Genomic DNA, 17,703 nt, shown 5'->3' with positions numbered 1-17,703 from the left:
GTGAATATGCTGTGTAACTTCCTACTTAACAGTTCCATCTTATACAGTCACTGTGAATATATATGGAGTCCGGTGACAACCGTATATCTATTTAAACATTTCTGCTTCCTCTCTCTCTCTGCTCACTCTTTAGTTCACCATTCATGTCTCAATTAGAAAGACATGCCCTCATGCGACAAAAGAACCTCAGTAGGAAATAACTGAACTATCCCCCGTGAAAGGGACAGTCGGTAAGACTTGTGATCAGCTGGCAGCAACTGTGCCTAGAGGATTTGTTTGAGTGAACTAAACTCCTGCTAGTCTGAGTCGGAGTCACTGCTGGGTGGAGGGCTGCATTGATGGATGGCTTCTCCTAGGGGAGCTAGAGTGCCATCCTTCCTCACTCCCATTGGTCTGATCAGTTCCTTCCTGTTGAGAGAGCAGCAAAAAGCTCAGGACTTTTGCATCCTACTTGTGCTTTGTATGTTCACAATGACATGCAAATAAGAAGACAGAGAGATACAACCAGAAGGATTGACCAACGTCAGTAGAAACTTCTAGTATATTTACTTTGTACACAAAAGGAAAGAACAATCAATTTGTGTGAATCTCTATGCATAACATAACAAATATGTTTATAACAAACTAACTATACAGGTGCAGCTCAATAAATTAGTATGTCGTGGAAAAGTTCATTTATTTCAGTAATTCAATTCAAGCTGGTGTATTAAATAAATTCAGTGCACACAGACTGAAGTAGTCTAAGTCTTTGGTTCTTTTAATTGTGATGATTAAAAATTAGAATATTAGAAAATTAGAACAAATTAGAATACTTAATAAAGTAAAAGATTTAGTGAATAGTTGGCCTGCTGGAAAGTATGTTAATTTACTGTACATGTACTCAATACTTGGTGGGGCTCCTTTTGCTTTATTTACTGCCTCAATTCAGCGTGGAATGCAGGTGGTTAGTTTGTGGCACTGCTGAGGTGGTATGGAAGCCCAGGTTTCTTTGACAGTGGCCTTCAGCTTATCTGCATTTTTATTTTATTTTTTGGTTTCTTTTTTCTCATTTTCCTCTTGACAATAGCCCATAGATTCTCTCTGGGGTTCAGGTCTGGTGAGTTTGCTGGCCAGTCAAGCACACCAACACCATGGTCATTTAACCAACTTTTGGTGCTCTTAGCAGTGTGGACAGGTGCCAAATCCTGCTGGAAAATGAAATCAGCATCTTTAAAAAGATGGTCAGCAGAAGGAAGCATGAAGTGCTCCAAACTTTATTTGGTAAACGGATGCAGTGACTTTGGTTTTCAAAAAACACAATAGACCAACACCAACAGATGACATTGCACCCCAAATCATCACAGACTGTGGAAACTTAACACTGGACTTCAACCAACTTACCAACGTCTATGGGCATCTCCACTTTGGATCACTGGGCAACAGTCCAGTTCTTCTTCTCCTTAGACCAGGTAAGATGCCGCTGACATTGTGGTTCAGAAGTGGCTTAACAAGAGGAATACGACAACTGTAGCCAAATTCCTTGACACGTATGTATGCCTTGACCCCAGCCTCAGTCCAATCCTTGTGAAGTTCACTCAAATTCTTGAATCGATTTTGCTTGACAATCCTCATAAGGCTGTCGTTCTCTCGGTTGGCTTTGCATCTTTTTCTTCCACACTTTTTCCTTCCACTCAACTTTCTGCTAACATGCTTAGATACAGCACTCTGTGAACAGCCAGCTTCTTTGGCAATGAATGTTTGTGGCTTACCCTCCTTGTGTAGGGTGTCAATGATCGTCTTGTGGACAACTGTCAGATCAGCAGTCTTCCCCATGATTGTGTAGCCTTATGAACCAAACTAAGACACCATTTTGAGGGCTCAGAACACCTTAGCAGGTATTTTGAGTTGATTGGCTGATTGACATCTCACCATATTCTAATTTGATGGGTTTTTGTTAAATGTGAGCCAAAATCATAACAATTAAAAGAACCAGAGACTTAAACTACTTCAGTCTGTGTGCCTTGAATTTATATAATACACAAGTTTCACAATTTGAGTTGAATTACTGAAATGAACTTTTCCACAATATTCTAATTTATTGAGATGCACCTGTATATTATAGAATATATATAATTTTTTATAACATTAAAATACAGAAACTTCAAAAGCCTTGGATCAGTTAGAAATTTGGAAAGAATTCCTACTTTTATTCAGCAAGGATGCATTCAAGTGATTAAAAGTGATGGTAAAGACGGTTAAATTGTTACAAAACTTTCTTTTCATCAAAGAATCCAGACAAAAAGTATGTAGCAGCACAACTGATTTCAACATTCACTATAATAACAAATGTTACTTGAGAAGCAAATAAGCATATTAGAATGATTTCCGCAAGGTCATATGACACGGAAGACTTGTGTATAAAATATGCAAAAACTCAAGCAGACATAATTTCCTTTAGAGAGTTATTGAGCTCGCGTCTTGTCGATTTGGTTTTTCAGGACACTAATTTGTCACCACAATCCACCTGCTCTTTGAAAGAAACCCTTTGTACTGACCATTGTAGCTGCCTTCAGTTCTGTCCCCTAAAGAGGCCTGTTGATGTGTAGAACATCTTTCTTTGCCTTTACATCTTGCCACATAAGAGCCACCCACCCCCCCCAACCCCCCCGATCCTAGAACAGCTCTCCACCCCCTCCACCACCACCCAAGCCTGCAGTTTAATTACAGGATCAGTGCTCATTCTAATCTCTTCAAAGCCTCGGCAGCTCCTCCACGCTAATCCAATTATATCTGCACTGTGAGTCACCAGTGCACCCGAGATGATTCATCAGAGAATTATCCAATCAAAGCACGGCCAAAGATGATTTATAAGAGCATTATCCAATCAAAGCCGCAGAAAGCTCATTTGCATTATGTCATTCACACACAGATAAACTTGGGCATTTTGATTTATAAAGAGCTACTAAATGGTGTAACAACTTATAGCCTACATAAGTTTAGTCACACTTTATTTTAAGGTCCAATTCTCAATATTAACAAACTATTAACTACAACTTTTGCCTCAAACTCCTAATTTGCTGCTTATTAATAGGTAGCTGTTAAATTTTGGTTTTGGGTAAGATTAAGGATATAGAATAAGATCATGCATAATATATACTTTATAAGTATTAATAAACAGCTAATATGTTAATAATAGACATGCTAATAAGCAACTAGTTAATAGTGAGAATTGGACCCTATACTAAAGTGTTACTATAAGTTTTCCACCAAAAAGATTCATACTGAATATTTTCAGTAGAGGACTTTCTTTTTAATACAGTGTTGTTTCAACCACTAGACAACCAAAACTTAATCTGAAACTTCTAGTTTTATATATATTTATTTTAAGAATCAATATTGATTCTAAGATCCAAAGATCGAACTTCTAGTCTGTTTCAGTAATGTGTCAATAAAAATTATACAGTGGACCTCCTGTCCAACAATGCTGTCAAGTTGACAGCTAGAGTGTAAATGGTTATATTTAAAAAATAAATTGGAGTATAAACATAATCATAATTAGATTTATAATTTCATGTAAACCTGACTTTTGAGGAACTTATGCTTGCAAACAAATATTTTATTTGAGCATTGATTACTACATCTAAAATAAATAACAGAATTGTAAAGTTTATGTAATTGTAACCTATTTAAGGGGGATTCCTTTTACAGTTTATAGCATTAGCTGAGTGATTTTGTTTTATCCTTTCCAGAAAATGTAAATTATATTTTAATTTACTTAAAGACAGAGCCACAATGGTACCATACTGCAATTTTTGTGTACCGTTACATCCCTAATTTCCAACTATCTTATCCCCGATTTTCAGGCATGGACTGCATTACTGTCTGCCTAAGAATCCCTTGACGTCAAACACACGTCATGACGAGTGTAAACAAGATATTAAGTTGACAAGAAGGAAACAAAGACATTTCCTCTGCGTCCCTTGAAAACACAAACCAGAATCCAAGACAATCTCTTATCTAATTAAATGCACATGCACTGATAAGCAGCCTGAGCAATTGCGAGTTTACGTAGGGTTTTGTGTGTGTGTGTGTGTGTGTGTGTATGGGGTAGAGAGTCAGTACTAATATGGACAGCAAGTCAAGCAGCAGACATAAGGAGAGAAATTCCTCCATGGACATGTTGTGTCTCCCCAGCAGCCGTAGCGGGGAGCACCAGTGCCCTCCCTCTTCCACACAACACCTCCTTCAATCCAGATAAAAAGAATAGGAGGAAGACAGAAGGAACGAGGATTTATTCTCAAAGACAGGAATCTGCCTTTCTTGGGCACACGCTGCTCATTACGACTCAAACACCCTATGGATGGACAATGGTGCATCCTTTTGTGTTTGCAAACTTATTTAACATCGCCCAGCAGCTAACGTACATACGCACACCCTTAATTAAGCCAGTGTCTCAAACCACTTCATGTCCGAGGACAATGTCTGGCACCCTGGCTGAATAAAAGGGCAGCGTATGAAAGAGAACCACATATATGTATTATAAAACCTCAGTGTATTGTACAAAAGAGCCTGAGCCCACGACCCCACTGTGTGCACCAATTAGCTGTTAATTAATGCAGCAAGGCTGTGGTGTTCGGTCGTTGTTCATTGACTCCTGTTGAATGTGGAAGGCCAGCTTTAAATGAGGCGGAGGACGACGGTAGAGAGGATTCTTGTCTTAATGAAGCGGTTGGTAAGGACCGCGGACGGAGCAACAGCGCTACACCTCTCGCTAGTTTACCCCAACGGTTGTTTAGGAAAAGGTCAACATGAATGCGGCCCTGCACATATCGAGCCTGATGATGAGGTGATGAGAAAACAAGCACAATACTTCTAGAGGATGGTGTCATCTTTGAAGGCATTATGAACAGGTAATGAAAAACAGATAAAGAAGCTGACTGATAATAGGAAGCAAGAGTAAATCACAATGCCCAGAATTTACACAATGAAAAAAAGGCATGCATTAAAATTTCTTATTTACATTTTCATTGCTGCTTAATGTTAAAGCATGTTGATAAAACATGTCTGTGTTAAAATATTTTTGTTATATTTAACCTTTCTTACTATTTTAATGACATAAATGTTTGATTGTGACAAAATAAAAACCCACCTTGATAATTCATCAATCATTTTGACAAGCTTCTGAGCTTCATATTCCTTCTGCTCCTCTGTCATCTCCTCCATAGGGTTTGGCATTGGGAGCTCTATGTGACCTGTGATGGGGTTGATACTGAAAAACACAAATCATTTTCACTATAATCTATGAATGTACAAAGAAATGCAGAAGGAAATACATGATACTATGCAAAATGATTAAATGTATTACCAAATATTAAGAAAACAAGAACAGCGATTATGCATATATATAAGGGCACTTACAATGGTTTGGCTGATTTGTACTCCTCAGTGTCAGAATCTTCATCAGATGAGTACTCTGTCTCTCCTCTGCCTCCGGCCAGCAACCCTCGTGCCATCAACAGTCCCGCAGCATTACCATAACCAGTGTACTTCAACAGATTATCCACTGCATCACATGATCAAAAGGAGAAAATGATGTTTCCAAAAAAATTCAAACCAATGCTGACAAAAACACCTTTCAAAACACAGTTTTACAAACTTTTAGAAATATGAAACAAGCAGAAATCTCACCGCTCTCCTTGCAGAGCACAAAGAGAAACTCAGCGGCCCCTTGTTTCACTGCCATATCTACATGCGTCATGAGACGCACCAGTTTGTTTCGAACTGTGCAACCGATTTCCGGCCTTTCCTTCACATCCTTCAGGGGAGGCAGCACCTGTACATCAGCAAACAAAAAGAAAACATTTAATCAGCAAATAAAGATTTAATTTACCAAGAATTAACATTTACTCCCCCCTCAGGCCATCCGAGAGTTAGTTTTTTCATTGGAAAAGATTTGGAGAAATTCAGCATTACATCAGATGCTCACCAATGGATTCTCTGTAGTGAATGGGTGCCATCAGAGTGAGAATCCAAACAGCTGATTACAACATCACAATAATACACAACTAATCAGCACGTCTCCAATTAATCAATTAACACCTTGTAAAGTGAAAAGCTGTATGTTTGTAAAAAAAATCCTTTAAAGAGTCTTCTATTCATAATATTATTCTCTCCAGTGTGAAAGCCATCTAATCTGAATCAGGAAAGAAATATGCACAGTTCAAGCATGGTTTACAAGAGAAAAATGGTCCAAAAGAATTCTAAACAAATATGTTAGTGGAGTTTGATGTGAGAGGACAACACGTGCAAGTGTTATTGTGGATTATGGACTTGTATTTTGTCCAGAAGTGACCTTAATAATGGATTTGTTTTGTACAAATAAACAGCTTTTCACTTCGCAAGGATTACTTGTGGATTATTGTGATGTTTCATCAGCTGTTTGGCCTCTCATTCTGTGGGCACCCGTTCACTGCAGAGGATCCATTTTCCAAATGTTTTCAGATGAAGAAACAAACTCATCTACATCGTGTAAATTGTCAGCATTTTCTTTATTTTTGGGTAAACTATTTCTTTAACTTAATATCTAAAGCACTGAAGAAGCAACATCAGAGCAAGCAGTCTTATTTTAGAGAGCTGTAAATTAGACTGAGCATGGACTCAACCCTGCACCTGGGTCTTGAGGTATCTGCGGATCTCCCTGTGGTATCTAGAGCTCTCTGTCATCAGACTCAGCACAGGTGTCAAGCCTTCTTTATAGTTGGTCCCCTGAGTGGATAAATACACATTAAGAATGAACAAATTAGACAAGTGGAACGGCTGAGCAACAGCTTGTAGGTGTTCTTCTGAAGTGCAATACCTTGTCTATCCTCCTTTCCATAAAATCTAGAAGTATCTGCACTACGTCCATGTTCTTCCCACCATACATTTCCATCCCACCTTGGACAGGGACGTCTATTAGAACATCCAGGCATCGCACGGGAAGGTTACTCAGGAGATTTATGGTATGACTAGAAGAAATGACAAATGATAAAGAATGCATGATGAGAACATAGTATGCAGCTCCTGGAATAACTCCTGGCCTTTGAGTACCTTTGGCCTTTGTTATTATGATTATTATTATTATTATTCAACTATTATGTTAAAGAAGTTATCAACCATTTAGATTGCAAAAAGTTGCAATAATACCTATTTTCTATAAATATTAGCCTTTTTATATAAATTTAAATTATTAATACGAAATACTTCAGAGTTCAGTAGTTTTATAGTGATATTTTGATGTTTATTTTTATAATGATAATTTAAAAAATAAAATAAACAATTTAAATTTGGTTTTCCCCAATGTGTTTTTCTTGTGCATGTGTGTGTGTTTGAGAGAGAGCTTTTAATGAAATAATGCACATACTTTCATTTTTTCATTTTATAATCTTCACTGACGCATAAGAACATTCAGCACACTCATGTCACATTCTAGGAATGTGACGTCGACAGACAAAACATGAGAAGGCATTCTGAAAACACTATGAGGTAGGGGGACCTTCAGTCTTTGGGCATTATTTGAATAACAATGACACATCTACTGACCAGGACTGGTTCAGCACATTCAGCACACTTTGTTAAAGGGGGAGCATAGAGTTAGTTATTTCAGAGTGCTGTAGAATGCATTCCAAAAGTGTGAAAGGGCTGGTGAAGGCACCACCGCGGACACAATGAGTCAAGCCCAAATAAATGGGTGGGAGTTTCAGAATGCGTTGAGCTGTCTCGATGGGGCAGAGAGGTGTCATTAATCACTTGGAGAAGACATCTCATCCTTCGCATTCACCGCACTTGCATTTCTTTTGCTTTCTGGCTTACTGAAATACAACACAGGCCTAGTATACAGGGTGAACTGAATTCAGCTGTCGATCTTCTAGTTTGGAAGTACCTGTGAGCCTCCTCAGTTTTATCGTCAGTGTGTGTCTTGAGCATTAGGAGATGTCTCATGATGCCTGCAATCAGCCGAAGCTGGTGGTCATTGTCCTATCAAAATAAAGGAAAAATTGTGTTAAGTGTTAACCAAAAGGCTTTTTCACAAGAATGGCAGTAGAGAAAGAGTCCAATGCTGATGTTTGGGCCTCATTTACAAATAAACGACCTGAGAGCTTGGAGCCAATGGAGAGATTTAGGGACTGAGAGAACCACTGGCTTGAGAAAAGAAAGTGCATGTTACAGTACGTCAAGGTGATCCGACCATACCGAAACCAACAAAAGGTCAGGCAATTGAGACACACTTAGCCTTACTTAAATGATCATTCAAAGGGCTGAGAACACTGGAATGCACCAATGTTTTTTTTTTTGTCTATTTGATGAAATGGTGGGGGTAGGAGCTTTTAGCATTTACAACTAGATTTTAACATTTTCTCAAGAAAATGTGAGTGGTTCTTGGCCATACAAAAAACCCAGCCACATATCTATTTCTAGATAGGTTTTAAGCCCTTCCTTCTATGTAAATCAGTGGTCCCACATCCACCTAATTCCATACTAGATAGTATGTCAAATGCAGTACATAAAATGAGCATTATGCATTATGCATAGACAGTGTTGGGGAGTAACTAGTTACATGTAACGGCATTACGTAATTTAATTACAAAATTATAGTAACTGTAATTAGTTACAGTTACTAAGAAAAAATGAGTAATTAAATTACAGTTACTTATGAAATTTTTTACGATTACAAAGGGGATTACATTTGAATATTTACACACATCCACATACATATTTAACTGATTTCTTTCCCAAATTGCACTGACTATTCTGAGACATACCGCCCTAATAATTTCCGGGATGCGGAAATACAGTCTGGTTCGTAGAATCCAGTCATAAAAACGAAATGCCTAACGCGGATGGAATATGCCACATTTTGGATGACTAAATCAAAAGTAGGTCAGTACACTTGAATCAAAACATGACATCGACTAGTGTCTGTGAATATAAAGCCCCAAAAATGCAATATATGACTTGCACATTCTGCGTGTCTGTGGAAATCAGGCGCGGACTGGACACCGGGAGAACCAGGACAATTCCCGGTGGCCTGGCAGCCGATTTTGCCCCACTATTTAATATCATTATTGTATAATTGCCTGCCGAATGTACTAAAGCGATCATTTGCGAATCCGCCATTTGATAATTAAATCTCTGATAAGTCATGAAGTGTAAGTCATGACTCGCGCGCTCTCCGCGCCTCCGCCAAACGGTTTGGATCAGACAGAGAGTAATCAATGTGAGAAAGAGAGTGGAGTGTGGAAGCGCACAGCTGGAGCAGAGAAGCAGAACTACTGTTCAGGGTTTCAGGTCAGTTTCATCTGTAAAGATGCTTTTTTGTCTTTGTTTTTTTATTTATTTAATCAAGCAGCAGCACGTTGCTCATCAGTCATCACTCAAAATACTATATAAAGGACACCATTATTATCTGTTGTAATGTTACAGTAGTAATTTAGCTGGAAAAAAAAAAATCCGATTTTTTTTATAGGTTTAGGGGGAGCTACGACAGACAACACCACAACCCTTACGAAAATTAACATTTTAATATTTAACTATAAATCCAGAAAAAATGGTTACTATTGTTTAACTGTGATCACCAAAAATTTAAAATTATTTTACAAATGTATTTATTTAAAAATAAATACAAATCCATTTGCAAAAAAAGCAAAAAAAACCAAGGTTATTTAACTTTTATATAGGCTAATAAAAGCATGGTAATTTTTTGTAAGGGAAAAACATGACTCGTGTACAGTATTATGATTTTTCTATAAAGATATTGTAGTATTGTAGAGTATTGTATTGTAAAGTATAGTTTTGTTCAATCTTCAGTATTAAAGTCATGAGAGAGATGGATAACAAGAAATAAAGAGACTGAAGAGAAAAATGGAAGTAAAGGTGCAGTTCAGGAGACAACTTTTAATTATTTTGCATGTCCCCAAATTAAAGATTTAAACCTTTTTTATGTCAGGTCCATACAAAAAATAGTTTTGTCCATGAATTTGTTTGTATGAGTTTGAATTTTCCAGTCTGATTTTTTTTCCCAGTCTGCCCCTCCTGTAAATTAATTCCAAAAACATGGTTTCATTTACTACATATATATAGGCCTACTGAAGCTCGCAGTGTTTTCAACCTCTGCTGCCTCAATATAGGAGTACACGAGCACATAAACATAATTTCTAAAACTGCTCTGTGTCACTTCATGTGCATTTTACTTATTTTGAGAAAACTATCATCATATACAAAGACAGCAGTTTCAAAAAAACACCAATGTTTCAGGAGTTTATTACACAGAATACGTCACATGCTTATTAGATAACTGTATTTAAGTTGATGTATATGCTTTTATTTATTATTCTTTAATTTTCACAAATTTAGAAAAGTAATCAAAAAGTACTCAAAAGTAATTAGTTACATTACTTTAATAAAGTAATTGAAAAAGTTACACTACTATTACATTTTAAACAGGGTAACTTGTAATCTGTAACCTATTACATTTCCAAAGTAACCTTCCCAACACTGTGCATAGATACTTTCATGAATTAGTTGGCAAAATGATATCCTGATGAACTACTACTTTGGCCGAGATTCATAATTATGCATCTGTAACAGACCAGCAACATGGTTGACATTCTAGATTACATGATTTTATATCTGTTTGGATGTACCCAGGTATGCACACCTGAATACATTTCGAATCTGTTTTTTTTTTTTATTAATGGTTCAAAAGAAAGTTCTAACAAATGCAGTACATACTCTGACAATATGCTAATTAAGTGCACAGGATTTTAAGTTTTATCAACCAGATAAAAAAAACACATCCAAACAGCAAAGTTCTCCATCGAAAAGCCAAAGGACTTGAGGTATAATCAAAGTACCTTACTTTTCAAGGAAAGTAAAAATAATATGCCAACCAGTTAAAAAAGGCAGCGGTAGTGACTCAATGACTTTACCAATTAGCGATTGGCACTTTTATTTAGAATGAAAAACTAACTTTCACCTATCCTTTTTAATGAGTGAACTGTCTTACAACCTTTGATATAATTCAAACATCATGATCTTACAAATTATTAGGTGGCGAAAATGAATACTTAAGTATGAGCAGCAATGGTAATAGGTAACACCACAAATGAAGCCATAACCCATGCGAGCATTCTTTTACCTTTTACCTTATATACATTAATCTAGACTCCATTCACCATAATGACAAAGCAAAAACAGGTTTTAAACATCTTTGCAAATTTGTATTGTAAAAAAAAAAAAGAAAAAAAAAAGAAGTTATCTGGAAAAGTTGAAATTTATCCCAGGAGCATTTATATTGCTTGTAAACTTTGAGTGAAGTTAACCTGTGGCAAATTCAATTGAATGGGTATCATTTGGAAAGGCACACACATCTTAATAAAAAGGTCTAACAGCTGATAATGCATATCAGAGCAAAAACCAAGAACTGAGGTCAAAAGAACTTTGATTGTACCATGGCACAGATCTGGGGAAGAAAAATATTCTGCTTAACTGAAGGTTTACAGATGCATGTAGTCTCTTGTTACCCTTAATAATAGAAGTTTAAAACAATCAGGAATCTTCCTAGAGCTGGCCTCCTGGCCAAACTGACCAATTGATAGAGAAGGGCTTTGTTTGAACAGTTGACCAAGATGCTGATGGTCACTATATTTGAGCTCCATGATCATATTTCCAGATGGGAGAAACCTACAGAAGGACAAACATAACTGCAACACTTCACCAATCTTTGCTTTATGGCCGTGTGGCCAAACTCAATCCTCTCCTCAGTGAAGACGCATGAAAACACACTTGGAATTTGCAAAATGAAATTTTATTAATAAGATTCGGGAGGAGCGTGTCAGATACTTAGCCTAATCAACACAGGTGGACCATAATCAAGTAATCAATCCCATAGTATAAATATCGCTGACTTCCCTCTATCCATTGACGGTTTATCAGCATCCCTCCTCCACCCCATCTCCTCACTTTGAGTTCACTTTATAAATAGACGGGGAAGGGGGGGTACTCTAGGTTCGGGCCATTCCCGACCTCGGAGCCCTTACCCGGACAGCACGCCAAATACGCATACCATACCTCAGCTAATTATATGTAAGCGTGAACTAGTGAAACAGCACCTAAAAGTCCCTTAGACTCTGAGAAACAAGATTCTGCGGTCTGATTAACCTCAATTCTAAGCATCATGTTTAAAGGAAACCAGCTTTGCTCATCACCTGCAGAGTAGTGTCCCAAAAGTAAAGTGAGCTGGTAGCAGCCTCATGCTGTGGGGCTGTTTTTCAGTAATAGGGACTGAGGGACTCATCAGAGTAGAAGCTCAATGCACCAACATATAGACTGCCTTAATGAAAAACCAGTCCAGAGTATTCAGAAGCTCAGACTGGACCGAAGGTTGACCTTCTAACAGGACAATGACCCTAAGCACACAGCAAGAGTAACTTATGGCAACTCTGTGAATGTCATTGAGTGGCCCAGCCACAGCCTGGGATTGATCCCAATCAAATATTTCTCAAGAAACCTGAAAATGTGCATCCGTCCCCGTCCAACCTGACAGAGCTTGAGAGGTGAAGATGTGAGGAGAAGAATGGCAGATAGCTGCCAAATTCTGATGAGCAAAGCTTGTGATATCATAAACAAAAATACTTGAGGTTGTAAAAGTACTTCAACTAAGTACCGTATTTTTCGGACTATAAGTCGCACCTGAGTATAAGTCGCATCAGTCCAAAAATACGTCATGACGAGGAAAAAAACATATATAAGTCGCACTGGACTATAAGTCGCATTTATTTAGAACCAAGAACCATGATAAAACATTACCATCTACAGCCGCGAGAGGGCGCTCTATGTTTTCAGTCAGAGACAGTGTAGGCTACAGGAGCACTGAGCAGCATAGAGCTGTTTTCTCTTGGTTCAGTTCTCTTGGTTCATGTCAAATTAATTTTGATAAATAAGTCATACCTGACTATAAGTCGCAGGACCAGCCAAACTATGAAAAAAAATGTGACATAGTCCGGAAAATACGGTACTAAGCACTGGACTGTGCTTATTTTATTTTATATTTTTATAAATTACGAAGTTGTGATTATTCTGTTTTTGCCTTTCAGTATGGTGTATGGATTGTAGAAAGCAGATTAACATAAGGTTGCAACATAGTAAAACATAAAAAAACAAAAAATGTCATCACTCAACCTCATGTTGTTCCAAACATGTATGACTATTTCTTCTGAACATAAAAAAAGTTATTTTTAAAGAAAATTAGTAAGCAGTTGAAAGTAGCCTTTGACTTCCTTAGTATGGTAAAAAATACTATGCAAGTCAAAGACTACCCTGAACAAAATATCTTTAGAAGAAAGAATCTCATACAGGTTTAGAACAACGTGAAGGTGAGTAAATGATGACAAAATCTTAACTCTTGAGTGAGGGTTTTCCTTACTGTGCGCTCACACCGCCGGTGTCGAGAGCGTCAAAGTGGCCGGAAGTCATTCATTTTCAATGTAAGCCGGCGTCGAGCAGCGGCGAGGAGCGGCACAGCGCGACCTGGCCATTGAGAGCGTTAAGGAGAGTTGAAATCAAGGCAACTTTATGGTAATGAGCTATGACGCGGTTGGGCAGCAGCCAATCAGAACGTAGAAGTCCACCGCTTGAGAGGATTCCAGAGAACGCAGCTCCGACCACATTAGTTCCCAAGCACAATAGAGGACATGTTGATTATTGCTGTTTCGGGTTTGCAATAATCTATGATGTGTCCCTGTTTGCGTACAGGGACATAAGAAAATAAATTAAAAGTGATACGTGGACCAAGATGTCTGAGATTGTTCATTTTCCTGGTGAGTTGCTGATGTGCAGTAAGGTTATAGGAATAATCTAATGATATAATAAATAATAGTACTGTAGTCCCAGTTTACTTTTAAACAAATTTCCCTGATTATACGTACATTAAGTAATGTTTATACTTGATTATATTTACTTAAGTAGCATTTTCAATGCAAGACTTTTACTTGCATAAGAGTATTTTTACAGTGCTTTATACATTATTAGGTAAAGGATCTTAATACTTCGTCCACAACAATATTTAATGAGGTTAACTTATAACGTTACCCTCCTTGTGGTTAGTCTGCATGAGAACAACAAGCTTGTTTGCTTTGCAGCCGCTTTAAATACAAAATAAGCATTCGATCTACGTCAGAGCGTCTGAGCGCTCACGAATCTTTCTGCAGCGTCATGTGCAGACCGGCAAGAGCTATTTTTGACGCTCTCGACGCCGGCGATGTGAACGCACAGTTAGGTTAATTTCTGTGTACTGCACAGGACAAGTAGATTTCATCTAACAGTTTTGTAAAAAGCACAGTGAAATAGATATAAAAATGTTGTTTTGTCATTACTCTTACCTCATCACTGGAATCAGACATAGTGATGTTAAACAGAGCTTTAAGGGCTTCCATGGCAAGCTCATTGTTTTCTGAGGAAATGGGCAGGGCTTCTGGTTTAGGTGGTGCGGCCTCATATTGCCCCACCCAACAGACGTCAAGGGTGCGTTCCAGTATGTCAGTGAGCAGCCTCACTGCACCCGCCTCCTTCTGAAGCATACCACGCACATCCGTCCGCAGGGCGGAAAGCAGAAACAGCAGCCGGAGGGAGAAAAGGCCTACCTCGTGATGGGACGAGCTGACCGAAGGCAAGTGGGCACACAGACCCTCTGCCAACTTCACATCAGCGCCCACCTGCTGTGCCGGCACGCTGTTAAACACTACATTGCAAAGGCACTTGAGGGCCTCCACTACAACCCTCTCCTCCTCTGCTGACTGTGCCTCCTCTAGCGGCTCTCCGTCATGTCCCGCCACATGGATCCGTGCCAGTCCTGCTAGAGTAAGGATGCCCTCTTTGGTGGCTACGGGTCCAAGTACACGCTTGTCTCTCGACAGAATGCGCAGGGTCTCCAGGCAGGTGCTTTGGCAAAGTGGATGATCTGACCGACGAAGGACTGTAAGAAGACCCTGACACAATTTCTGCATAAGGGACCACAAAACACAAGAGGTCACTGATTTTTTTTTAAATAGAACAAGGTACTGAAATGACAAGGAGCATACCAAATTGAGAAATTTTTTGAAATACAAAACAAAACGGACCATAAATCCGTACTCACAATTCGTGCATCCTCCTCTTTGTGGTCAAAGGCAAACGTGTGGCGGTTCTGAAATGAAATTTCAACATGACATGAGACAATAAATCTTAGATAATCAGATCCCACCCTTGGATCCGTCTCAAACCATTAAGCAGCCTGGTCTAAGCTGGTCGATCCTCTATGATGGTACATAAACCATCTTGACCACTTTAAGGAAAGCCATTACAGGCAAAATCATTGTTTTCATGCAGTGGTCAATTTCTGGCTTTCTTTTTTTGCTTCTTTGTTTGCTTTCAGACACCTAAAAGAAGAAAACATCCAATATACACATTTACTGTAACTGTTTACATTATTATACAATGTATATATTTTTTTATATTATATTTAATATTATTATTTTTTTTTTTTTCATGCAGTCACTCAGAAGTCACCAACAGCAAATACATAAACAACATTTTGCTCTGATATTTTATACAAATAGGTATTTTAATATACAATATTCTGATTTATAACACATTTCACCCCTAAAACATTTTATTTTTCTAGATCTTGGCAGTATTATCTGATCTGAGATATCAAACTTTTGAAGCCTTTAACAAAATCAAACAATTTTATCCAATACTCAGATCTGTGTTCTGGAAATGCACGCAAATTAGTTTATACATAATGCCTTGTTTGCATATTTAAACATGACATTTTAGCAAGCATGTAATATTTTCTCGACAAGTAAGGCAATATTTTTTCCTAATTCTATCCTATTAACGTGGTACTAATATGGATTGTCCATGATTTCATCATAATTAGATGAATCACAGTACCAGTCTCTTTCTGCAGTGTAAACTGTAAACTACAACTTAACTAGCAGTGGTTGACTTTACAAAAGGCTTTTCCTAGGAGTACGTTATCTTAGGTACAGGAAAATCCTGTACTCTTACAGACTCTTACAGATTTTCTCCAGAAAACATGCAGCGTCATTAAAATTATAAAATAAACGCCAAATATGTAGTTAAAATTTCTGTTCACACTAGAAGAATCCATACCGACACGTCTCGTTGAGAAAGCTGTTAGAACAACATTAACGTTACGTTACTTCCAATATTATTTTTCTGCTTTTACCGCATCTGTCTGACAGCTGTCAAGCGTGGTTATTTTCCCTTTCACAACTAACATTATTAACATCCAAAACAACGGTCCATTTCAAAATTTGGCATTTTGGTTTAAAAACAGTCAAGTTGGGTGTATCATATTGCTATCATGGCTGGCTAACAGCTGGAGAATGCTAGTTTACGATCCCTAGGCGAATGCCTCGTGTATTTAATTACTAAATAAAAAGTAGGTACATATTTAAAGTTCAGGAGCAAAGCATTTTTTGCTCTGAGATCACCAATCTTTTTGTAGGTTCATACACACACCGCGTATATTGAGATTATGGGGCGGCTAACTCGATAATATCTCCAATGCTAGCGCGCAATAAGACAACATGAGATGGTAAAGCTAACAGCAGCCTCTTTACCTCTATGTTAAACTTCTGCAAAAGCTTTCCAACTCCCTTGTCATCTCCACCGTCGATCTCTGACAGAATAGCAGTCAAACTCATCTCTGAATGTTGCTTTTGCCGTCCACTTACAAAAACTGGCAGGCAGGCAGCCCTTCTTCTTATAACAACAGTAAGGATGAGAGTTACACACACCTCCTCGGTTTCGCTCTTCTGTTCAACTTTCACCCGTCAAACGTCACGTTTCTTCTTCTTCTTCTTCTTCTATTTTTACTGGCGGTTGACAACTTGTTGTTGTACTAAACGTCACGTTTCTCGACAACACGCTTTTTTAAAGAGTCTCTCAGGTACAAGGCAAATATTTCGTCAAACCTGCCTGGATGGTTTCCAAATTTACCAGGCCATATCTAAGTGGACGATTTATGGTGGCAGAACAGCAAAATGCTAATCCTGCTGGAAAATCAAATTTAAGACGGTAGCTGGTTTGTTGATGGTCATTAGCGTCTGCAAGCTGACCAACAACAAACCTGCTACCAACTGGGAAAACGATTGACCAGCAACTATCCTCTCAAAACACAGATGGACTTTTCAACAGAAAATATGGCAATAGCTATTATGTTTAGCTTCCCCTTTTGTAAATCTCTTTGGAAAATGCTTGTAAATGTTTAAGTTAAGTTTTCTGGGCCAGCCTTTAGAATTACTTAGAATAGAATATATATCATCTGCAATAATGAGTCACATCTTGTGGATCATTTTCATTAAAGAGCACAGAAGGATTTATCTGAAGGTTTGCATGCATACTTCCTCCCAAATAGGCCTATCAAACTCTGACTTTAAGTTTTCATTTTATGCTTCATTTCATTTAAGTGCCCTTTTCAATGAATACTTGAGAGGTTTAAGGCCTTTTTTAGAGTGCAAGGTGGAAATGGTAATGCACAAATAAATAAATATGCATATTTAATGTCAAATTATCAATGTGTGACCATTTAAAAAGTGCATTAATCTGATTTCTTAGACATTATTTATCACTGCTGGTTTAAACAAATCTGCATTGTAACAAGTTCAGTATTGATTAGCT

At 38.0% G+C, this 17,703-nt stretch overlaps 1 protein-coding gene across 2 annotated transcripts; it reads right to left on the bottom strand.

Annotated features, from left to right (window-relative positions):
• Positions 1 to 237: 237 nt before the first annotated feature.
• On the bottom strand, positions 238 to 16,813 carry LOC132101607 (synembryn-B-like). 2 transcript variants are annotated; one of them, XM_059506681.1, is made up of 10 exons: positions 16,644 to 16,813; positions 15,152 to 15,199; positions 14,397 to 15,014; positions 7,901 to 7,995; positions 6,836 to 6,986; positions 6,649 to 6,744; positions 5,668 to 5,812; positions 5,398 to 5,542; positions 5,129 to 5,248; positions 238 to 408 (listed from the first exon to the last, which is right to left on the bottom strand). In XM_059506681.1, exons 1-10 carry the CDS (start codon positions 16,725 to 16,727, stop codon positions 297 to 299), a joined length of 1,614 nt encoding a protein of 537 aa, XP_059362664.1. In that variant the 5' UTR covers positions 16,728 to 16,813; the 3' UTR covers positions 238 to 296. The 2 variants fall into 2 exon arrangements, with proteins under 2 accessions (XP_059362664.1, XP_059362665.1); XM_059506682.1 differs by lacking the exon at positions 238 to 408 and adding an exon at positions 4,496 to 4,868.
• Positions 16,814 to 17,703: the final 890 nt, after the last annotated feature.

Source organism: Carassius carassius, chromosome 23, assembly GCF_963082965.1.
Source record: "Carassius carassius chromosome 23, fCarCar2.1, whole genome shotgun sequence".
NCBI lineage: Eukaryota > Metazoa > Chordata > Actinopteri > Cypriniformes > Cyprinidae > Carassius > Carassius carassius.
Note: the sequence above shows the minus strand (reverse complement) of the source record. Positions and strands in the feature narration are given on the sequence as shown.

What these genes read in the sequence shown, in the direction of transcription:
- LOC132101607 (XM_059506681.1), bottom strand. Translation starts at nt 16,727, where the DNA reads ATGAGTTTGACTGCTATTCTGTCAGAGATCGACGGTGGAGATGACAAG. An exon ending in TGCAGAAGTTTAACATAGAG is followed by an intron (nt 15,200 to 16,643) that starts GTAAAGAGGCTG and finishes ATTTCATTTCAG; the next exon opens with AACCGCCACACGTTTGCCTT. An exon ending in AAGAGGAGGATGCACGAATT is followed by an intron (nt 15,015 to 15,151) that starts GTGAGTACGGAT and finishes TCCCTTATGCAG; the next exon opens with AAATTGTGTCAGGGTCTTCT.